Source organism: Phalangium opilio, unplaced genomic scaffold (assembly GCF_054372755.1).
Source record: "Phalangium opilio isolate 3A_F unplaced genomic scaffold, DU_Popi_V2 ptg000094l_1, whole genome shotgun sequence".
Taxonomy (NCBI): Eukaryota; Metazoa; Arthropoda; class Arachnida; order Opiliones; family Phalangiidae; genus Phalangium; species Phalangium opilio.
The window spans coordinates 7,140,511-7,165,679 of record NW_028324199.1 but is presented as its reverse complement, the minus strand read 5'-3'; the positions used below and the strand labels follow the sequence as shown (position 1 = coordinate 7,165,679).

The 25,169-nt window shown below is 38.9% G+C and overlaps 1 protein-coding gene across 1 annotated transcript; it reads left to right on the top strand.

The window, feature by feature from the left end:
* Positions 1–8,486: 8,486 nt before the first annotated feature.
* Positions 8,487–8,911, top strand: LOC149640130 (uncharacterized). The gene is made up of 2 exons (XM_089850862.1): positions 8,487–8,715; positions 8,779–8,911. Exons 1-2 carry the CDS (start codon positions 8,504–8,506, stop codon positions 8,909–8,911), a joined length of 345 nt encoding a protein of 114 aa, XP_089706988.1. The 5' UTR covers positions 8,487–8,503.
* Positions 8,912–25,169: the final 16,258 nt, after the last annotated feature.

Sequence of the window (25,169 nt, the reverse complement as noted above, 5' to 3'; positions counted from 1 at the left end):
TTTAAATTAGTACACGAGAATCAACAACGCGCCAGAAACGAAATCAGGGAATAAAGACTTTTACGTTTTACCAACGTGTATTCTCAAAATGTAAAAACCCATTGAGTAGCTGAAGCTCATTCCACGCCCCTCTACGGCGCCAGCTTAGCTGGGCTCCGTGAGCTCCGCGCGCATGCGTCAAATTCTGGTACGCACTATATTTGGCGGTAAATTTGAAATCCATGTCTTTATATACAAAATATACGAGGCATGCCAATACCAGCCGTCCAGCTCCAGTCATCGGATAAACCGGAAAAAAATGGCTGGTAGCCCTGACTGCTGTTTTTTTTTAAGTTCTAGCTAGGGCTGCGTAGAAGCACATGGCAGAAGCGTGGAGGCCGAAGGAAGCTAATGATTATGATTTTATGATATCTTAAATATTTTTTATCTATTGTCCGATTAATACTAGTGAGATTAAGTCTTAGAGCATGCGTAGGTTGTAACAAATACAGAATGTCTTACAAACAGTATTTGTGGAATAATGTGGGAAAAATACCGAAACGGTCCAGAACGAGATATATGAATCTAAGGAAATCGATCCCTAACGGAGTAGGAGAATTACCAAAAAATCCAGAATTTTCAAAAGATTTAGAAGAATTTTTGAACGAAGATTTGAATATACCACAACCACATGAACTAATACTCGACCAATTGCAACATGAAGAAATAGACTCAGACGACAATGACAGGTATGTAATGTTTAACAGCATTTATTTTCATTTTATTTATATAATTTATGTATGGCATATTCAATCAAGAGAGAGGAATGAAAGCGATTTCAATACATGGAGCTCGTCAGATGAAGATGAAGTAATGGATACAGGTGATTCTGATCCGGAAAATAAAAATAAATCTGACTGATCAGGTAAATAAAAATAAATCTGAATTGGATGACTCGCTGTACGAGGGATCTCGGCTAAGCAGAAAAGAAAGCCTTTTACTAATTATGTCACACATTTTACGATTTCATTCATCCGAAGAAGCTACCAAAAGCCTATTACAGGTGTTAAAATGGCACCTGCCTCCAATTGCCACGTCAGGGTTTCCTCTGACCAATTTCTTGTTTTTTAAGCATTTTGATGGGTCGAAGTCAAATTTCACTCCCCACTTTTATTGCAAGTCTTGTGACTTGAACTACATTGGTCCAAAACCCGCAGAATTGATTGACTGTGAATGTGACATTTGTGGTGAAAAGTATAATGAAGAATACCTGCTTAAGAATGGTGATTACTTTCTAGTTTTCGATATCGAGAGTCAAATATCGAATTTACTCCATCTTATGAGCCTTGATGTGAAACCTAAGGAAGCTCGCATTGATGTAAGCGACATAACGCACACTTTAAATTACAACAAGAGGAATATGTCCACAAACGATATCTCTATTACTTGAAACACAGATGGCGTACCCGTTTTCAAATCTTCTAGATTTGACACTTGGCCGTTGCAGTTTGTTATAAATGAATTGCCACTAAATATTCGAGGGAGGAATACCCTCGTTGCAGGCCTATGGTTCGGTGAAAAGAAACCGAACATGAATTGTTTTTTAAAGCCTTTTGTCACCACCATGAACAAACTGTCCTCCAGAGGTTTAACTTGGCGAAATAAAAGGAACGAAGTCATCAAAACGCGAGTTTTTCCGGGTCCATGCTCTGTCGACTCGGTAGCACGATGTACAATGATGAACATGACACAATTTAATGGACTGTATGGGTGTCCTTGGTGTAACCACCCAGGAGAAACCGTTAGCAAAGGTATTGAACGACCCGTGTCTATAGCACGCAAGCTGGCGACACTTTTGTAAATCGTACTCATCAATCTGTTTTGGATGATGCTCGCATAGCCGTTACTAACGGGGAACCATCAAATCGTGTTAAAGGTCCTTCGGTTTTGCTAGACCTCAAGAATTTTGATATTTGCGAGGATATGGTACCAGACTACATGCATTGTTTATGTTTAGGGGTAGTTAGAACAACAACAAATATGTGGTTGGACAGTAAAAACCACAAACTTCCCTAATATATTGGCAACATAATAGATCAATTAGATGAAAATATTTTACAAATCAAAGTTCCTAAGGAATTTTCACGTAGACCGCGATCATTTTCAACGCGTAAATACTGGAAGGCTTCAGAATGGCTATCTTGGGCCCTTTTCTACTCAGTTACCGTATTGAAGGGTATTTTACCTAAAATCTTCTATGAACATTGGCTTACACTTGTTTTACTGTTTCAAAATCTAATGCTCTCAGTTTTACCACTCGATACTCTTTACGAGGCAAGATATATATGTGTTAACTTTCTCAAAGATTACGAGCGATTATACAGAAAAGAGTATATGGTCTTCAATATTCATCAATTGCTACATTTGGTTGAGTGTGCGTCAAGGTGGGGTCCTCTGTGGCTTTTCTCAGCTTTTCCCTTTGAAAATAATAATGAGCGATTGCTGAAGCTTTTTAATGGAACACAATATGTCCATTTTCAGATTGCCAAGAAGTTCATATTATTACAATTTCTACCTACGTTAATGTTGGAGCACAATATTTTTAAAAACAACCCTTTGGTCAAACGTTATTTTGATTCCTTGACAAATTATTTTAGTCAGTTTCCGTCAACAACTGAGATAAAAAACTATTTTATGGTGGGGCCAGCGTTAACATCGGTAGAATTTAGCAATAGTGACAGGGACTTGTTAAGGTTAAACAATTTAGGGGAGATAACTAAGCATTTTTATAAATCATTAAAAATTAATGGCATATCATTTACAACCGAGTCTCGCGCTAGCAAAAATAGAGAGAACTGTTTTGCCAGCATAAAGACTGAGACTGATACTATTTATATAAAAATTAACAAAATATTCCAAACATTTCACGAAAACGAAACCAAATTCTACATGATAGGCGAAAGTATAAAGTTTCATAAAAAAAACCCAATAAAAAGTAACTCTGGAAAGCTTTTAGAAAGCTTAAAATATGTCAAAGAATTTAACGAAAATGTACTAGTTGAAATCACAGATAATGATACTCTAAAAAAGTGCATACGAATGAATATTGAGGAAAAAGTATTTTTATGTGAAATACATTATATTTTGGAAGGCAATTAAGTGAAAAGAAATAGTAACTATTTTTTAAGTTTATTAAAGTAAAACTGTAATTTTAGTTTCTAGTTATAGTTTTTAAGTAAAATTGTAATTTTAGTTTTCAATTATTGTTATTAAAGTGAGATTGTAATTTTAAGTAACAATTTTTGTCAAAGTAAATTTTTCATTTAAAGTTCCCTTTCCAAAACATTTTCTTAAGAATTCCATAGGTAAAAAACAATAGCAGATTTAACAGATTTTTCTGTTAAGAGTTCCAAAAGTTATTCTTTGGAAATTTACTCTTTAGACTGAAAACCATAGAGGTACATATAGTTCCAAATAAATTTCTTTGGAATTCCAAAGAGGATTTTTGTAAGGGAAAACAGATTTAGAGTCCAATTGGTCAGCTCTACGAAATGAGAGTGATATCTCGCCCCTGTTTGGCAAGCTTAAACTTTTGGCTGTTATCTGAATCATATCAGATGGAGCTAACCTATTAAGAACGGCCTGGACAATATTGGCTAAGCCTTCAACCAAATTATTAGTTATTCTTACGGTGATTTCGAGACCCGTAATGTTAAATCTAGGGTACATTTGCACTCCTTGATCCGTAATTTCACAGTGAGGTAGAGAATCTATTGGCGTCATAACTGCCCCCCTCGCTCCGCCTCCAGATTAATCAGGGAAATTACAAAGACCCGAAAAATCTATAGAGGCGAAATCGTTTTAAGAGGCGAAACCCAGCTCTGGATTATTGTTTAAAAAGTCGCGAGCTATACGGTCATTCTGGGAAGATTCAAATTCCCGCACAATTGATTCTTCCTTTTCGAAAATGTTTAAAGCTTTAATCATGTTTTCATCTTGCTCATCAACGAGTAGATTTTCGGCTTGCATTTCGTCTATATCGCGTTGACCTATGTCAAACGCCCTTTTTTCGAAACGAGCCATAGATTGCTCACTACACGTTAAAGGCAGATTATTAAAGAATGTTTCCAACTCTTTAATGTCGCGGCATTGTTCAGGCTCACGCGGTACGCTTAACATATATTTAAATATGTCTGTAAAGGTTTCAAGAATAGCGTATCCTCTATTAGACAAAAAAGTCGGTAATATTTCCCCGACTGTAGCTGGGTTAAGTTTGAGTACTGTACATAAATTAAAGAAAAAAGCGTAGGTTTTCTCAATGGGCCAAGGTCGTGAAACAACCAACGACTCGATCTCTAATAAAAAAGATTCTTGAGCGTCTATATCGCGTTGATTTATTTCTAACGCTCTTTGTTCGAAACGGGCCCTATATAGATCACGATACGCTAAAGGCACATTATTATAGAATGTGTCCAACTCTTCCGCGTTGCGGCATTGTTCGGGTTCACGCGGTACGCTTAACATATATTTAAATATGTCGGTAAATGTTTCAAGAATAGCGTATCCTCTATTAGACAAAAAAGTCGGTAAAATTTCCCCGACTCTAGCTTGGTTAAGTTTGAGTAATGTACATAAATTAAAAGAAAAAAGCGTAAATTTTCTTAATTTGCCATGGTCGTAACGCGGCAAAATCCTCGATCTCGAATAAAATAGATTCTTGATCCAGCTTTACGCGTTTTTATAGTAAAAAAAACTTACGTTAAATGCTATCCCCATGAAAAACAAAAAAGAATATAAAAATACGTTACCTTTCAAATCAAGACGTGTCCGGGCAGGTTTTGTAAAACTTTTCTAAAAGCGAGACTATGCTATTCGTCTTTACTTTATAACTCTGAAGTAGAGAATGAGTTTTGCATACTCAACATATTGCCTTATATAGGTCATAACACTCACCTTACCCCCTCCTCCCCCCACATGTTGTACGTAACGGCTTTTTACGAAGCAAAAATGTAATCTTTTTTAGATACATCCCCCCCTCTCTCCCTCTAAAGAACCCGTACTCTAACTAGAACCGACCAACACAGTTTCGTCCAGACCTGTTTACCCTATATGAAAGAAGCCAACCCATAACTAGAACTGCCACCCGCCCTCTCTCCCCAAAACTAAACTCTAACTAAAACTCCCCCCTCTCTCTACCCCCAAGCTAAACTCTAACAAGAACAAATCTTTGCCCAGACCTGTTTACCCTATATGAAAGAAGCCAACCTTAAACTAGAACTGCCACCCCCCTCTCCCTAAAACTAAACTCTAACTAGAACTCCCCCCTCTCTCTACCCCCAAGCTAAACTCTAACAAGAACAAATCTTTGCCCAGACATGTTTACCCTATATGAAAGAAGCCAACCTTTAACTAGAACTAACCCCCTTTCTCCCCCTCTAAAGAATGAAGACCTAAGCCATGTTAGGGCTCACTTTGATTTTGACATTCGAATAAGAAGGTCGCTTGAATTGTAAGTAGAATTTTTGCGTAACAGTTTTGGGCGCTCGCTTGGTATAATAGCAACGGTTGCTTTTTCTAAGATAAGAATGGAAGTTGATAATTTTCGTAAACGAAAACTCCCGTCCAAACCTCGAAAAATCAAGTCGAGATTTCATTTGGGAGAAGTATTTCTATCTTTCGGATTCACGTCTGATCTCAATATAGAGATTAGAATATGCCAGAAAGAACCAGATTTGTCTACGTTTTGCTTTGATGTTGACACCTGGCAAGCTTTTGCATCCAAAATTGGTCCGCTTAGCGGATGGACAAGTTGCCAAGAACCCACATCATACGACGCTATTTTAGCCGATACTCCATTATCTTCGACATCAGCACACGCAACCTTTAACAATCTAAAGCTGGAAACGAATATCAGGTGTGGAGACAGTATCGACTTCACATTGAACGCTTCAGAAGCAAGCGAGTTAAATCGATTAATGCCATATATCAATGAACATATGAAAAAGCTTGTATCGAACGAACAGGTCTATTTATTACTTGGCGATTTGATTTGCGCTGAACTTATTACCATATATAAAATATTACACATAGATTACGGTGAATTCTTTTCTTTCGAAGAAATTGAAGATCATATTAATTTTGACCGTGTACTATCATATTTTGGCTCATACGTTTCACCGTATAAAATATTAATGGCTTTTGAAAGTAGATTAAAGGAACGCGGAATAAGTTTTGATTTTCAATCGTATAATATATTTAATATATTAATGTCTCAAACTTCTTATTTAAAGAGACGTATAAGCGTTGTCAATCTTTTTGGCCTGGTGTAAATTTGTATTGAAATAAATTTTTTAAAACGTAATTTTTGTCATTTGATCTGGATAGGCATATATATTTATAAGACCATAACAAGACGCTTCTAAAGCATTGTGGACAACAATAACTAGTCTACAAAGAAATCGGCTAGAATTGTGTTATTATCGTTAGGAATCATTTAAATTCGGGGTCAAATTCTGTTTTTTTTAGGAATGTGACAGCGTCTAGACTTGTATTTATTAATGTATTGAAAGACATGCGGCTAGGGTACATGGAAATCGGCTAGGAATGTGTTATTATTATCGTTAGAAATCATTTGAAGTCTGGGTCAAATTCTGTTTTTTTTTAGGAATGTGAGATGGTCTAGACTTGTATTATTTATAAATTTATTGAAAGACATGCGGCTAGGGTACATGGAAATCGGCTAGGAATGTGTTATTATTATCGTTAGGAATCATTTGAAGTCGGGGGTCAAGTTCTGTTTTTTTTTAGGAATGTGAGAGGGTCTAGACTTTTATTATTTTGGGGTCTCGTTTGCTTCAATAACAACTTTTGAATATTGGAAAGATCATAAGGTTTTTGCGGCTAGGGTACATGGAAATCGGCTAGGAATGTGTTATTATTATCGTTAGGAATCATTTGAAGTCGGGGGTCAAATTCTGTTTTTTTTTAGGAATGTGAGAGGGTCTAGACTTTTTTTATTTTGCGTCTCGTTTGCTTCAATAACAACTTTTGAATATTGGAAAGATCATAAGGTTTTTGTATTGGGGTATATGGAAAGACCGTCGGAGACTAAAAGAACCCCCCGGTTTCTCCATGGGTACTATAAATACGGCAATTTACCCAATACAAAAATCACTCTCAGCCTAAACACTGACGATCTACTACTACTACTACTAAGACTAAATCCTGCACCAAACTTTCAACATGTGAGTATAATGTTTTTTCTCCTGAAATCATAGAATAAGTGTTTTTTTGTATTTAGGACGCCCAACCCTTTACCGTTTGGGGATGAGGTCTTTGAATTTCTAAACCCACCTGCCCCAGATGAACCTTTAGAAGAAGAGCCTTTTCCGTTAGCGGAACTAGAGGAAGTGGTGGTGGGGGGGAGGGGAGGAGGAATGGGAGAATGAATCCAATTCTGATGAGGAATTGGATGAGGATGATGAAGATCCTACGCCATTGGATTGTAACATCCAACGGTAAACATTCCATGTTTTCGCCTATTTTTTAGTAGCTATATTTCCACCGTAAAATTTGAGCAGGATCTTAGCCCAGATCCACCAGGCGGCCGAGGAAGAAGAACGGCTTGCCAACAACGAAGTACGCACGGCCGTCGAACAAGTGTACGCGGTCGAGACAAATTATGTTATCGAAGCCCTGGGTCAGACCCTGTTGGGTTTCATGGTATTCCCTGTAGAACCCCTAGAAGAGACACCCCTAGTCGAGGAACAACCCTTAAATATAGCTAACTGTTATTCTGGCTTGTAAGTTATATAGTTTTTTTCATTTTTAAGACCATTTCTAATTTCATTTTTCTTTACAGTCTCAATACGGCCATCTTAAAGTTTTTTAAAAGGAGAGCCCGAATATACAGGGAAGCTGAAGGGGAGGTTGATGTTGACGGCGTGATTGACGCCGCGTCCGTTCGGACGGCAACCGAGCACGACATACGGCGGGCGAAACTGTTCCTTGACAAGGTCGCCTACGGGGTGCTCGCCCAACAGATGGTAGATCTAGGGCTTTTTCGCTAACATAAATATCCGCGTCTCGGAGGGGGGGGGCTATTCAATTTTCACACCCCCTAACCGCCAAATGTAAGAAACCGTTTTGTAAATTATAAGGGGGGTAAAGAGTGTCTGGGTTTCAACGGTCCCCCTCCATACTATATATACGGAAAGTTTCCCAATCCTAAAATCATTCTCGCTTTAGCTTCGGCCAGAACATCACGCACAATCATCATGTGAGCATACTGTTTTTTTCTGAAATCGTGGAAAGACTAACTTTTGAACTTAATAGGGCGTACAGTCATATTGACGATGTTCTTTTGTACACGGACGACGAGGAGGACCCGAGACAAAATTTTCATGAGCGACAGCAGCGTCATCCACCCCACCTCAACCCCAGGAAAACCCGCCGAGAGTAAATGAACATCCGCCAAATGATTGCAGTCTCTTCAGGTAAGGTCTCTATATTTTTTAAAACTTTAATGGCTATATTCAAACATTTTTATAGGATCCTTGCTGATGTCCATAAGGACTTAGTGAGGATTCGCGCGGAGAATCTCGGACATGGTTTTGATCTCCGCGAGGACGATGTTGTCTTCCGGGAGTTGAGTTCTCGACTCATACCATTCGTTGACATAACACCCACTCCCGGAAACCCTATGCCGGTTTACGTTAACACGTCTCGCTCGGGCTCGTAAGTTAATTAGCATTATTTTTTTAAAGATGGATCCCTAATATCTTTTCTTTCTATTTTTAGTCTCAATACCGCTATCACCGACTATTTCAGGGGGAGAGCGGGTACCCCCAATGAGGGAGTCCTAGACCGGTATAGGCAAAAACGTTTCCTCAGAGCTGTAGCCGATGATGTTCATTTACAAACAGGCCTTTAATATTTCAATTTTTTTCTATTTAAATTTATATATATATATACAAATATGACGTTTGAAACGCAGAATTAGCGACATCTCATTTGGTCAGATAAAAAAATCGCGGAGCTCGCTGCGCTCGCTCAGGAGATTTTTGCCTTCCATTTTGGCATAATTAAATTTAAAGAATTTTTGGAGATTTTATTTGAAATGATAGCAATTACTTTGAATTCTGAGCTGCACTTCAATTTAATTTCACCTGAGATTTTTCATCTGAAATGTCAAAGCTCACAGATTAAGTTCACAGACCTTTAAAATATCTTTAATTATAAAAATCGGTTTTCAGTGAAAACCTCTCTTCCTACCTGACCCTTTTAAATAGCTTGTTTTGGTAAGTTTCAGTCACTTTTAAGTCTTTTTTGTTTATGGTTTTTTAATTATTAGCCTTTTTGCCTTCTGCGTGAGCCCTTCAGTATTTAATTAGATCAAGGTGCGATGTAACGCACTTTCATGAATCTTACATTCACACTAAAATAGAATTATCCACACTTCAGGTCTTATCATTTATGAGTCATATCAGGGGGTTAATATGAAATCCTGGTCTCACAAAGGGAATCATATTTTTCATATTAAAAATTGTCTCAAGGGTTGGTGCCCTGACTTACGAACAACAATGACTTGAAAACAACTAAATCACTTAGCAATTGTCTAAACATATCCAGAGAGGATTCATAAGATTGATTAAAATTTCATGTGCAGAAATATTTCCACAACCAACACCTATCGGACACCGAATTTTGGAAAATCATAATAATTCACCATTTCACTGTAACAGGGTTCGTACGAAATTTTTACTTTCAAAATCCCTGACTTTTCCAGGTTATCCCTGACCAAATTTTAGAAATATCCCTGACCATTTTAAGGTGTTTACCAGAGCCCACTTCATCACACCTGTCTCATATTTAGCATTGGTCGAAGCATGGTTTGATATACCAAACGAAATCCCTGACATATCCCTGACTTTTTAGTAATTTTTTTTAAATCCCTGGCTTATCCCTGACTTTTGCTCCTATTTTCCATATCCCTGACTTATCCAGGTTATCCAGGTTCCGTACGAACCCTGTGTAACTAAAGTACAATGTTTCAACCTTGTTCAATGTATTTTTCGACATTTTTCTTGTATTTGGGGAGGGGGCGCCCAAATCCTTGTTTAGACTGTACCCCCCAAAAATTCGAAACGTTCCTACGCGCCTGGACCTGATAGGCCTAAACGTGACCCCTGGTGAAATCTTATAGGATTTTAACGAAACGTGTCTTAATTTAAAGAGAAAATTACCCTCTACCTCCATAATTTAGGAAGTTAACTTCAGCATGACGCTTCAGAACAGCTTCCCAAGAAGTCTGGTGGGGGATTTTGTCCATCCAGATGTCAACGAGAAGGCCACTTTCGTTTTGCGCGCTCCGCTTGAATTGCCAAGAGCCTTGGCACTAATTAAACCATTTAGCTTGGAAGTAAGTACACCAGTAAAGGTGCTCGAAATATATCATAGGACGGACGCTGGCAAAAAGGGACTAGTGCGTGGTAAGCTTTAGTGACCCAAAAGATAATTTAGTCCTAAAGAGACCTAATAAAGAGTTACTTTTTCTACTGGAAAATTAAAGGTGAATTTAAATGAGTACATCTCATCTCAGACCACTTAACCCATGGACAGGCAAAACCATGTTAAACCCACATTAACAAATGGCAATGCGTAGCACGCGCCCTCACGCGTCTGCCGACCGCAATTTGTTGCCAAATGTCCCGTAAAGAAAAATTTGTCTCTAATGGTTCGGGATATATTTTAGCTAAGGCTTAATGTTAAACAGACTTTATAAACAATACCAGAGTGATATTTACAAAAACTAACTTGATAGATCGTTTATGAATCTTTAATGAGAGAGAGGCTAATATAAACAAATAATGAAATTCAACTAACTTTTATAATTTAATCAGATTTCCTCCCCATATCGGTGACTGGAGATCTCTACTCCTCAAAAAACAAAATGGCGCGAATTTTACTATGGTTTGGTGAAAAACTTCCAACATCCGCCGCCACAGCGCTAGTGTCAGTCTTTGCTCTAATCAAACCTAGCCCCTATAGAGTAGTTTCGGTTGAGAGGGGGAGTGAACTGTGTATCCCCTACGTTAGGGGCAACTTTGTACTAGAGAATACTATTTGCCCCCGGAAGGGAAGGGGAGGGGGATATCACTAAGGTAAGAGATAGAGGGTTATGACGTTGCCGTATATGGGAAAGAAATTACTCTATTCAGTTGCCTGTCCATGGGTTAGGTGGTCTGAGATCTCATTTACCCAAGTCCATCTTTAAACAGTAATTTGAAAATTTTAGTAACTTTGTGTACCAGAAAATTAACTGATCCTTATTTACCGCCAACACTAAAGGCATTAAACAGTACTAAGAAATTCGAACGTTCCTAGATGTATTAGATTACTAATCTGCTGTTGCTCGTGCCGTGATTTCCTTGCCGCCACCGCGTCTAGTTTTCCCAAGGATGATGGGGAGATGATCCGAAATCTGAGATAAATATAGGTGCGCTACGACTCAGTTTGGGTGGGACGCCAAAAAATGCGGAAGGAATAGTCGGACTCAATTGTAATTGGCTTATAAGGGCTACAGAAGAACCAATTACAATTGAGTCCGACTATTCCTCCCCCATTTTTGGCGTTCCACCCAATCTGTGCCGTTCCACAGCTAGCGCACCTATTTCTCTAAGATTTCGCATCCAACCCCCATCATCTTTGGTTTTCCTATCCCTATAGCGTTTAAAAGATCAAGGCTAAACAAATTTCTTTATTGTAACTTTGCAAGGTATGGATTTGCATTCTGTGCCTGTTTCCCGCTATGGCCATTTTCTTGAAGTTTTTGGCTGTGCGATTCTTTGTCGATTTGAAGGCCTCGAATAACAGGTTTTTTTGGTCGTTCGGTGAGGCTCTTTGGTACGAATACGGCGCCCTCCTTGACGCCGGAGCCGAACCACCCTGGCGATTGGATCGCAGTTCCATGAAAGTCGGCTTGATTGGTTGGCTCATCTTTTCCATGATCGCCTACGCTTCCTTTTCGGGTCAATTAAGTAAGAAGCAAAATGTCTCTAATATATTTCGCTAAATTTTTGTAGATGTAATTCGGTTTGCACTCGTACTCGCGATTTTCATAGACGAGTTTACCCCTAGATATTCGAAAATAAATCGTTGTCTCAAGCCTGGTTTTCACTGCCGAATTTTTAACGTAACATTGAAAAATAATCGCCAAAATTTGGCGGAAAATTCCTTAAAAAAAGGCGGAAAAACGTTTTCACTAAAACTTGTAATATCATAAGTACCATAATTACCCCTGATTACGCCCGTTTGACTAATGTAACCAGCATGCTCATCTGAATCCTATACAAGTTAGGTATAAGCGACGCCGAGCGGCCATTTTTGTCCCAACTTTTTTAGCCAATGGGAGACGTTTCTAAGGGTGCCTCTAACTTCCCAGAAGTCTGACTTAGAATCTCGGTAAATGGATAGCATTCATAGATTCTCGGTCAGAATTCTGAGTAAGTAAACATTAAGGTTTCGTCTGCTACACTAATGGGCACAGCGAGCCACAGAAGCCTAAGCTACAAATATCGTAAGTGTAAATGATTATGGTTATTTAACCTACATAAATTGATGAATTAGTACCGTTATCCATCATTGTTTGATATATGTCGCAACAAAAATAATGTTTTAAGTTACAACCATAAACCTTACTCGCGCGCTTAAAGGTCGCCATTACACCAACACTGGTCCGTGGCCTACAAGATATCTGTAGGGGAGGTCTGAATATGAGCCTCCGCGGACGACTTACAGTTTCAAATGACTAACAATGGTCAAGGGGCCGCCTCCATCGTTTTTTTGGGTGAAAATGCCGGTTACACTAGTTATATGGGCGTGTTTACTTATCAGGGGTAATTATGGTACTTATAATAATAATATCATGAAAGTGTGCAAGCTCGTGGAGACCAAGTCTTTCCAATTATGTTGAAAACACACCAATAGCAACCTATAGATTTTTTTAGAATTTATTGTCTTTGTAAAAACGTTAATTTTTATCATATAAATAAGGATTAAGCGAAAGTCCTTTAACAAATCGTTAACAGTACATTTTTGTAAATTTAACTCGACCACACAAACGCCTTCAATTAAAAAAATGGCGTCGAAAATAAACCTCTCGCGAGGTGATCAAAACCAAGCCTATGACGTCCCGCATTCGTCGATTTCTATTGGCCACCGCTTCCCTTTAAGTAAAAATTTGAGGAAAAATAGAAAACCAATTTTGTGATTGCCGCCCAAAAAACGCGATATTTTGCGGCAAGTTACCTGTTTTTCCTGCGTTTTGGGCCAGTGAAAACCAGGCTTTAGAGGCGAGGGGTTAGTCACTTGCAGAGCCGTCGAGAGAGGGGGCAATTTGGTCCATTTTCCCGGGGCCCGTACCTCTGGAGGGGCCCGGACAGGCCTACACCTTTGTTAATTCTAGTGAATAATGTCTGTTAAAATTTAAATATAATACTTATAAAAATGTTATCTTCAACTATAGCTTAAACAGTAAATGGCAGGGGCGTCGGAAGTGTTTTGAGGTTGGGGGGGGGGCTCGGGCTCCGATGAAGACCAAGGAGGATGTATGGGATGACGCCCCAAACCTGCTGCGGAGGTGTTTCTTAGACATTGTTCTGTGCAGGCGCGTAGGAACGTTTCGAATTTAGAGGGGTACAGTCTAAACATGGATTTGGGCGCCCCCTCCAAAAAGTTAAGAAAAATGTTGTAAAATACATTGAACACGGTTGAAACATTGTACTTTAATCACAGTGAAATGATGAATGATTTTCCAAAAATCGGTGTCCGATAGGTGTTGGTTGTGGAAAATTTTCTGCACATGAAATTTTATTCAATCTTATCAATCCTCTCTGAATATGTTTAGATAATTGCTAAGTGATTTAGTTTTTTTCAAGTCATTGTTGCCCGTAGTCAGGGCACAAACACTTTAAGAGAATTTTTAATATGAAATATATGATTCCCATTGTAAAATTATAGGATTTTATAGGACCAGGAGTTCATAATAACCCCCCCCCTGATAGGACTCATAAGTGATAAGACCTGAAGTGTGGATGATTCTATTTCAGTGTGAATGTAAGATTCCTGAAAGTCCGTTACATCGCACCTTGATCTAATTAAATACTGAAGGGCTCACGCAGAAGGCAAAAAGGCTAATAATTAAAAACCCATAAACAAAAAAGACTTAAAAGTGACTGAAACTTACCAAAACAAGCTATTTAAAAGGGTCAGGTAGGAAGAGAGGTTTTCACTGAAAACCGATTTTTATAATTAAAGATATTTTAAAGGTCTGTGAACTTAATCTGTGAGCTTTGACATTTCAGATGAAAAATCTCAGGTGAAATTAAATTGAAGTGCAGCTCAGAATTCAAAGTAATTGCTATCATTTCAAATAAAATCTCCAAAATTCTTTAAATTTAATTATGCCAAAATGGAAGGCAAAAATCTCCTGAGCGAGCGCAGCGAGCTCCGCGATTTTTTTATCTGACCAAATGAGATGTCGCTAATTCTGCGTTTCAAACGTCATAGAGCTGGGATTATAAATAATTATTCCAAAATCCCCAAAATATATGAAGATTAGTGAAATTATAGGATAAAATGCGATACTTTCTAAAATATTCTCACTTCAGTATCATTTTGGCGCCCTTTGAATATAAATTTGGCGCCCTTTCTGACCTATTTAGGCGCCCTAGTAGAATTTTAGGGGAGTACATGTACCCTTGTACTCCCCCTTTCCTACGCCACTGGTTCTGTGAATCAGTGTATTCACACATCTAACATTAACGGCACGAATTACGCGATAACGATGTCAATGTGTAACTAAACCAACATGTATAACGGTCTAACGGAGACTGTAAGGGGATATTAACCTGGAATGAGACTATGCATAAGGTATTTCTCAAGGGGTGAGACTACTATTAAAGAAATTCAGAAAGTATAGCTAAAATATGCTTTACAATTTTTTGTAATGCAGTATGTCTTAAAATATAGAAATTTTTTATTTTTAATCTAAAATTTAATACCTAAATGAATACAAACTAAGAAAATTAGCGCCCCCTCACATTTTGTTATAGCAGGGGCTTGAGCCCTCCTGCCCCCCCCGGTTCCGACGCCACTGGTAAATGGTATAAATTGAATGAAGAGTGGTAGATTCATAACTTAAGCTTTCTCCCAAAATGTTCTCAGTTGTTTATTCTCGCCTTTCCCCACTAAGCATGAATAACTTAAAGTAAAATATTTAAATTTTGTTTCTCACGAGAATCACCAAAGGCCACGGAAAACATTTTTGCACTTGTTTCTTTTCTGTAGAAGATCGGGCAAACATAAATTAAGCCAATAAGTCCTACACCAACAGCTCTTTCACTTCAAAGTTGATATTTATGTTTTTAGGCAAAGTAGTCTAATAATTTAGCAACACAAGTAGTACAGACAGCGTCTCACAGTCACTCATAAATGGGTTTCTTGTAACTTCATATTTTATGAGCTAAAATTAAAGAAGCCTAAAGAGTTTCACAGGGCAGATAGTCACTCATACGGTCAAATTTAGTTGAATAAGAGACTAATTCATATAAAAAAGGCCAGCAAAAAGTGACTACATGGGACCAAATTAAGCTAATAAGGGCCCGGTCGAATGGAATGTTTTAAGAGATGACTTATTATCATAATTATTTTCTATAATTAAAGGTATTTTAAAGGTCTGTGTCGTTAGTAAGCCGAATCTATGGGCTTAGGTATTTCCAGTCAAAGGAAAGGCTACCTCATAAAAGGTCTAGAGAAAAATTTAATTAAACCATTTTGGAGCACATCTCATAATGCAAAGTAATTGCATAAGTACCATAATTACCCCTGATAAGTAAAGCACGCCCATAGGACTAATGTAACCGGCATTTTCACCCAAAAAATGATGGAGTCGGCCTCTTGTAGTCATTTGAAACTGTAAATCGTCCGCGGAGGCTCATATTCAGACCTCCCCTACAGATATCTTGTAGGCCACGGAAGTAGTAGGGACTATACAGATGCGCAGAGATCCAAGATGGCCGCCGCCCCAAGATGGCCGCCCTCTCCCCATCCACCAGACTCAAACCAAACTTTTCAGACAAGTCTGGACTAGCCCGAGCTGTTAGTTTCATCCCCCATGACATCATCTTCTTAACTTAAACTAAAACTAAAACTATAGTCAACCTTGACGTCATCCCTGGCTTGCTAACATTGGGTGTTACCCTTTTTTCTCTGTAAGCCTAAAGTTAATAAAAGCACAGATTTTAAGACATCAAATATTTACTTTTTATAAGATGTACAGATATGGGTGATAAATAAATACAGAATATATATTACAAAATAATCAACAACCAACAAGGATAAACAAACATGTTTTAAAGAGTTCATTTTTCACGTTGACCCTGTATCGTTATTTGGCTCGGAAATGCAATCGGCGGAGGGACGTTTGGGTTTATTTTCTAATTGTTTTCTGCTTCGCCGTTCAATTTCGTAAAGAGTTAACAAAATGTTGACTATTAACCCGTAAACAAAAAAGAAAATGAGGCACAACATATTGCGAGGGCTATGATAACAAATGATATTTAAATTGCTAGTACGTGCTATATGTAACATACTAGAGAGTTAAGCGGCAGTTTTTAATTGGATCCTATTTGTCACATTAGGCGGAGCGTAAGTAAAGAGATAATATCATTGGATAGGCTAATTAAGGTGGAGTTAGAAAATAAGCCTATAATTATAAGTCTGACAAGAATAACAAATATAGAAATAAAATTTTTTAATAACAAACAATATAATATATACAATAACAAATATTTATATGAAAAAACCCACCACCATTTAAAAAAGATTAAACACCGGTCGACCCAAACCCCCCACTGCCGCGTGCCGTCGGGGTCAAAGTCTAGAAACAACATAAAAATGTGTCACATGTTAAAACTTAAATTAAAAAATTGAAAATATTTACCGCCGTTTCCACCGGTCTTAGCAATATAACCGGCGTCACGATCAATTGGGCGAAACGATCACCCCGCTTGACAACGTAGGGGGTTTCCCCGACATTTGCGACGACGACTTTTATGGGTCCCCGATAGTCGGCGTCTATTAGTGTTAAGAATTATTATACTTTTACGCACTATAAAATAACTAATAAACATACCTATCGTCCCCTCGGCGACAAACAGCCCTTGGGCTGTTAAGCTGCTACGGCCAACAATTCGGCCGTAGCTGTTCTCGGGCAGCATCACGCCTAACCCAGTCGACACGATTTTGATACCGTGAGGGTCGATTACGGTATCCACTGGACAATATAAGTCCAGTCCGGCCGACTGGGGGGTGGCACGACTGGGAGTAAGCGCTGCCGGATGGATTTTGATCACGGGCAGGCAGGGCAAACGAGGAGCGGTAGAGAAAGACATCTTAAAGTTTTGGGACTGGTGTTTCAGAAACAGAAGTTAAACAACTGATAACTTTCATATTGAAACTTGGGGCTTATATACAAAATTAGCGAGGTCAAATCTAATAGTGTCTAGGCAATACTTTCAAGATTCTTAAAATTCAATAAATAGCAAAAAGTTAATTAGATATATAAGCATAAAATTACAAAATCTCTCCGAGGTCTAAGTTTTTTTTTTTTTTTCGTATGCAAAAAAGTTGTCTAGGCGTGTTTTAAATAATTCAAACGAGATCGTGTTATATAAAAAAAACCCTTTAGCGAAGGTTAAAAAGAAGTTACTTTGATAAATGCCTAAGGGGATAAATATTATTCGTATGCAAAAGCTTGTTTAGGCGTGTTTCGAATAATTTGAATAATTCTCACGAGATCGCTTTATATAAGAAAAACAATTTATTAGTGAAGGTTAAAAGTAATTACTTTGGGAGGGACGGAAATTGTTTTTTAACATGATTTAAATCTAAATAAATGTATATTAATATTAAACTATAGAGGTATTTTTTATATAGATAGATATCCTAATGCCTTCTATAATCTTTAGTACCAACTCCACAATAAAAAAATGTTTTTAGGTCAAATTAAAAATAGCGTATCAGACATAATTATATTTTTTAAACTCTTAATAAAAAAAAACCATGTCTAAGCCTGTATTCTAAAAAAAAAAAAATGGTCTAAGATTTTGGGTATAAAAGCTTGAGCATTGATATTGGATTCTCACAATCGATCCAGCCATGAACAAGTACCAAGAGTCTCAATCTATGTTTGAATCTCCACCGTCTTCTCCTAATAATCGACAAGGATCCAGCAGCGGTCAACGAACGCTGAGTCAATTTGTAAAACCCGACCCCGTTGAGATCCTCCTCGATTCTGACGACGAGGAGTTTGTCCAGGACGTGTTGCAGAAACACGTTGTCGGCGTCAACGGGGTTGAGGGGTCCTATCGCTTGAGAAGCGACGGGCAATATTTCGAAACTAAAATCCCCCCGCGAAAAGGGGACTATTTTGTAGACATAAGTGTCTACAAATTTAAAGATATAAAAGACGCCCAGGCGGACAAACTGTGGGAGTGTAGACATAAGCGGCTAAAAAGAGTCGTTGACGCTAAAAACAAAGACGCCATCAAACTTCTTAACGCTTTCCATCGCTTGGTGGACGACGTGAAGAACGACACAGAAGCCGCTCAGCAGCCGCCTAGCAAAGTACGTATCTTATTAACAATAAATTTACAAACCAAAATTTTGTTCCAATTTTTTTTATTTCTGATAGAGATTCAAAAAATGAGTTCGAGCAGCGGCAGCAGCGGGAGTGACTCGGAGGGTAGTGGCGGAGAGGAACACGCACAGGTAAACCGGTACTACACAATTGAGCGGCAGATTGACAAAACGAGTCGCAAGTGGCATTGTAAACAAATCGATTTGCGTATAGCTTTTAAAAATCTGGATGACATCCCAACAAGAGATTTTTTTCGAATTTTTCGGAAAATTCTCGACGCAGTTATACGCAAATTAGTAACCGAGAACCCCGGGTATAATCGGGTCCGATTTGTTTTAAGCTCCCCCGGATTGACGACCCCCGTAAATATTAAATTTATAAAAATTGACAAATTTACCAGTAAGCGAATTATGCGGACCATCTATAGAGTGACGCAATCCAGTCGGGACTTTGTCTTTAATGGGGAAGATTTTCAGTTTGACATAATTTTTTTAAACCTCGATGCGAATATAGGGACTTATTATAAATCCATTAAAAATAGAACTTTGGTTAATTTGGATTATTTCGTTAAACAAAATAACCAATTTATTTTTATGGAAAACAATGATAACCTCTGTTTTGCTCGAAGTTTAGTTCTGGGTAAAGAGATGGCCGATCGCCATTTTTATCAACAAAATAAACAAGGTCCTCCCTTTAATCGGAACAATTTTGACAAACTGAAACGTAATAGCACCCTTGTGGGTAATATTGCGAAAATCTTGCACCGAAAAGCCGGAGTCCTCGAAGGTTTCGTCACCCTAGAAGATATTCAAAAATTTCAAAATTATTTAGCTCCCCATTATAGGATTGTAATCGTTGATGCTACGAATAATTTCACCGTATTTTTCAAGGGACCCCAAGCTCCTAAATTTATCTATTTATTAAAAATTGGCGACCATATCCACCCCGCGAAAACTTGGCACGGCATGATGGGCGGTGTTACCTCTTGCGATTTATGCTTAAAATCTTTTTACAAATACGAATTGTTAAAAGAGCATAAATGCCCCGAGGGTACGAAACCCTATACATGTTTTCGGTGTCAAGGAGAAGCTTTTCATTTAACCAACGAGGACGTTTTAAAACGTTGCGACAAATGCCGCCGCTACTTTTTCCCCGGCCCCTGTTTCGACACTCATGTCCTTAATGGCACCTGCGCGAGTCAAAAACGATGTTTAGAATGCGGGCGACTGATGGGTGAGGATCACGACTGCAATCCCGAATGCTCTCAATGTAAAATAGTTCATCCGCCAGGTGAACATTTTGTTATGCCTTTGGAAACCAAAATGAAAGCCTCGCGGTTTATTTATTACGACATTGAGACTATTCTTAGAAATAATATCCACGTCCCCATTTTATTAGTTTGCGATGTAGAGACTGAAGCTGGCTTTGAAACTAAATTTTTTTACGGCGCCAATTGCGTCGAACAATTTTTAAATTATTTATTTAGCGTAGAGCAGGTAGTTTTGACTGGACAGAAACGTAAAACTTACCAACCGCGCTTTACTAACACTCAAGTCGTAGCTCATTACGCGAAAGCTTTTGATAACTTCTTAATTCTTAACGCTTTAGTTCATAGACACGTTACCCCTGCCGTTATTTTTGACGGTAGTAAAATTCTCATGATTCATCTCGAGGGACCGCAAATTAGATTCCTCGATAGCTTTAATTACATTAGTCAACCTCTGCGTAATTTCACCAGCATGTTTAGCCTCGGCGATGTGGCGAAAGGATTCTTTCCATTCGATTTTCATACCGAAGAAAATCTTAATTACATTGGCGTCATCCCTGAAGCTTCGTACTTTAACGTAGCTCAAATGAAAGCCAATGATTATCGAGATTTTCAAACTTGGTACGCGTCAATGGAAGGATCTATTTACAACATCAAAGAGGAGCTTATTAAATATTGCATTCAAGACGTCAAAGTCCTAAGACAAGGCGTCGAAGCTTTTAGAAAAATTTACGTAGATCTAACCAAATTAGACCCTTTCTGCTTAAAAAATATTACTTTGGCGGGTGCTTTAACCACTATTTTTCTTAACAATTACTATAAACCTTACAGCATGGGTATTGTTCCTTCTAATGGCTATAACGCAAAATTTAATCACAGTCAGATTAGCTTAAAATATCTCGCTTGGGTGGAGAAAACGGAAAATATAAAATTGCGCACTGCTTTAAGCTATGGGGGTGAATATCGGGTGGGTCGCTATTTAGTCGACGGCTATAGCGAAACTCCTCCCAAAATCTACGATTTCCACGGTTGCTACTTTCACGGTTGTCCATGCCAAAAACTTAATGCCTACAATACCCAACTCAAAGCCAGCAACAGATTTCTGTACGAGCGGACCCTAGATAGAGAGCTGTTTATTAAAGAGAAGATGGTTGGGTATGAATATACCTCCATCTTTGAGTGTCAATTTGCTAAGCTTTTAAAAGAAAACGACGAAGCAAAGGCTTTCTGCAAAAGTTTAACTTTTCGACCTCAAATATCAGCCCGTAGTGCTCTCTATGGGGGACGAACGGAAAATTTTGTTCTTAACTGCCATGTGCAAGGTGAGGAGAAAATTTTCTACAAGGATATTATTTCTTTGTACCCGAAAGTTTGTCGCGATTGTCCGTACCCTAGCGGCCACCCCATAATCTATAGCAGAGATTTTGACAAATCGCCAGGGTGGTATTTTGGCGTTATGAGTTGTCGTTTGCTGCCCCCTCAAGATCTCCACATCCCCTTAATTCCCTTTCGCAGCGGTGGTAAATTAGCCTACGCCCTCTGTCGCACGTGTCTAGAATTGCGAGCGGAAATCTGCGATCACACTGTCAACGAAAGGGCTTTCGAATCAGTCTGGCCAACGGTCGAAGTCTATGCCGCTATGGAGCATGGATATAAACTCCTCGATATATTCGAAGTGTACCATTATCCAAAAACGGAATATTTCTTTGCCCAGTACATGACTGATTTTATCGCCTTAAAAGTGAAGAATTCCGGATTTCCCGCTCACGCGCAAACGCCTCTACAAAAAGAGGCGTATATCGCTGATATAAACAAGAATGAAAAGCTTTCTCTAACCGTGGCGGATATTCAATCAAATCCTTCCCTGCGTAATATCGCTAAAATTAATTTAAATTCTCTTTGGGGTCGCATGGCGTTAAATACGGGAAAAATTCGCAGCATCTTTATCAACAATTATTACGAATTGATACGATACGCGAGCGATTACACTCTGGAATTAGTCGACTTACGGCCAGTTACGGAGTCGATCGCTCTCTTATCGTACAAAGCCAAAAGCGATTACGTTTCGGACTACAAACTGGGGTCGGCCATTGTGGGGAGCTTTGTTTCTTGCTACGGGCGACTCGAATTGAACAAGATGCTGCTTCAATTAGACCGCGCAGCCTTGTATTGTGACACCGACTCGATAATCTACCGCCATCTACCGGGAAAGTTTGACATTCCAACTGGCAATCATATTGGTTGCTGGGCGGACGAACTCGGCGGTGATTATATAACTTCCTTTTGTAGTACCGGTGCCAAAAGTTACTCGTTTCGCACTAGCAAAGGAAAAGAAGTCAAGAAAATTAAAGGGTTGACGTTAAATCGAGAAAATCTTGAAAAACTTGACTTTGAAACCTTTGAAAGTGTAGCGATGAACCCGGAAAAGGAAGTTACAGTCAATGTCCCTTTTAATTTTAAACGGGATAAATACAAGCTGCAGCTAGAGGCCGTTAAAATCACCAAAAGATTTCGCCAAACCTCGAATAAGAGATTGTTGAACGCCGATTTGACAACCAGTCGACCCTACGGTTTCAAAGAGGCAACACCCGCTTCAACATCTCTTTCGCATGAATTACGAGGCTAGGCGAAGACATACTTTTGAGGGCTTGTGGGAATCTTGCGTTCCTATCGAAGCCCTGGCCAAAGACGGTTTCTATCTTGCAGATGTAGAAACACAGACGACGCGCTGCGCCTTTTGCGGCATTGCTCTGTACCAGTGGCGTTGCACGGACCATCCATCGAGGGAACATCGGAAACACAGCCCATCGTGTCCGATGGTTTCCAAAAAACCGTGCAACAACAAACCACTGCGTCAGGGGTTTCCCGAATTCCCGACCAGCGAGGGCGAGGATGTTTGCGAGCCTCTAATCCAAACATGCCCAGCCATCAACAAAGAGCGGTCGGGAAACGAAAAAGTGCGCGTGCGCATAAATCCGTCGTGTTTTCTTCTGTAGTGCGTGTGTACCAACTACCCTCCGAGTCTCGCGTCAACTTTAACCTCCTCAACGTTCAACGCTTCCGCCAGCGTTGTCTGGAATTAGAAGAGAAACTTTTTAAAAAAACAATTACTTCATAGGGGATTTTTTTTTTGGGTAAAAGGGTTTCGTTTATATTGTTTAAATATTTTCTAATTTGTGTTTATTAAGGGTCTTTGGGTTTTGGGTTAATTGTATTTTTGAATATATATATAAACTGTTAATTAAAATAAAAATGTTTATTAATCAAGATGAATCCAACCGAGTCAGTCTCGCATTCTTTAAAGTTCCAAACACCCGCTCAGTTTCTAATCGTGGGGCCAACGCAAGCGGGGAAGAGTTTTCTTTTAAGTAACTTATTGCAAAATCATCAGCTTATGTTTGACCCACCGCATAAAAAGGTTATTTATTGCTACGCCGCCTGGCAGCCAAACTACGAAAAATTGAAACAATTGATTCCGGGAATTCAATTTATTCAAGGCTTGCCAACGGCGGATCCGGATTTTTGGGAAGTGAATCGCGACTCCTACTTGATACTAGACGACTTAGCTAGCCAATTATTTAAACAAGCTCATATTGCCGATTTAGTGTGCGTGACGTCGCATCATTTAGGGTATACGGTTATTATTATTACTCAACAACTGTTTCCCAAAGGTAGCCAATCGCGGATAATTTCTCAAAACTCTTCCTATTTTATAATAATGAAAAATCCTCGAGATGTCGCCTCTATTAGATATTTAGCGCAACAAATAAGTCCAGATAACCCGAAGCGTATTACGGACACGTACAGACTAGCCACTAAAGAACCCTATAGCTATTTGTTAATTGATTTAAAACAAGAAACTCCGGAAAATTTACGATTAAGGTCGCGTGTTTTACCTCACGAATCACCTATGTATGTCTATGTCGATTAAATTTAATTGTCATTTGAATAATGGCTCCACGCGTTAAACGTCGATCAGCAAAACGCTCCCGACTCGTCGTAGCGCGTCCCTCAGCCAAGTTTGCCAAATTTGTCCCTTATTTACAGAGCTTGCGTCAAACTAGCTGTAAACAACGGCGAACCCTCTTAAACAATAGTAGTGCGCCTCAATTAAAGAGCATTCAGACAATTTGTAAAAATTTAAAGGGCGGGGGTATTTTTTTGAGTAAAGACCGCAAGAAAAAGCTAGCAAAGTACAAGAAAATTATTAGACAACTCGGATCAAGTACCTTGTCGCAGAAAAGCAAAAAAAAGCTGTTGTTGCAGCAATCAGGTGGTTTTCTTACGACGTTGCTTGCAGCAATTTTGCCTTCGATTGTCCAAGCCATAGCTGCTAAACTATGAAACAAATGGTTCTTGTACCCGCTAGCGCAGTAACTTCAACAGCTGCCCAAGAGCACTCGGCTTTGGACCAAGAGATTGAGGATATTTTAAAATCGCCAATGAATGCCTACGATAAATTATATAAATATTTAGACGCTTTTAAGAAATATTTAAGTATCGAGAAACAAATTCCTTTACCTAAATTTGAGGTCGTAGCCCAGGCAATGCCAAATGTCCCCACGCCGCCATTACCGGTCACCCCTAAAATGCCCCCGCGAAAAAAACAGTTGTCATGGCCGAACTATGCCACGTCATCACCGACAACAAGCGCGGCGAGCAGTTCTTTTACTACGCCGAAACGAACCGAGCCTCGGCAAAAGATTTTAAAAAGCGAAACGGCTGCGGGGACACCAACACGAGAAGATTTTTACCAGCAATATGGGCCGACCTATGTTGGAGATATGGTGAAACGGCAAGCCGAAGTTCTTGCAAATCATTTGCAAAACACATTTTTTACGCCAAAAAGAGAGCTAGAAGAAGGAGCTGTCGGTTATGCAAATCCCGACAATTTTCAAGAAGAAATCGCCGATGAACAAGAGAATTTAGCGGAGGAAAACGGGGACAATTTAACGGACTTGGAAAACCTGTTTGAGACGGCCTCCGCTAAACAGAAGAACAAGAAAAAAAAGAAAAAACCTCGGAAAAAGAAAGACGAGCTTCAAAACTTAGGACCGCTGGTTCCATCTAACGAGAGGAGGAAGAGGCGTAATAAATGGCGCGATATTGATTAATAAAAAAAATGTAATATTTGGACAAATAAAAAATTGTTTTATTGCGAACAATATCTGTGTACATGTTTTTTTAAATGTAAAGATAAATATAATAAAGCGACATAGTCGT

Bases quoted from the DNA above. Each gene is read 5' to 3' on its own strand.
- LOC149640130 (XM_089850862.1), top strand. From the start codon at position 8,504: ATGGCTATATTCAAACATTTTTATAGGATCCTTGCTGATGTCCATAAG. The intron at 8,716-8,778 runs GTAAGTTAATTA...TTCTATTTTTAG, and splicing joins AACACGTCTCGCTCGGGCTC to TCTCAATACCGCTATCACCG.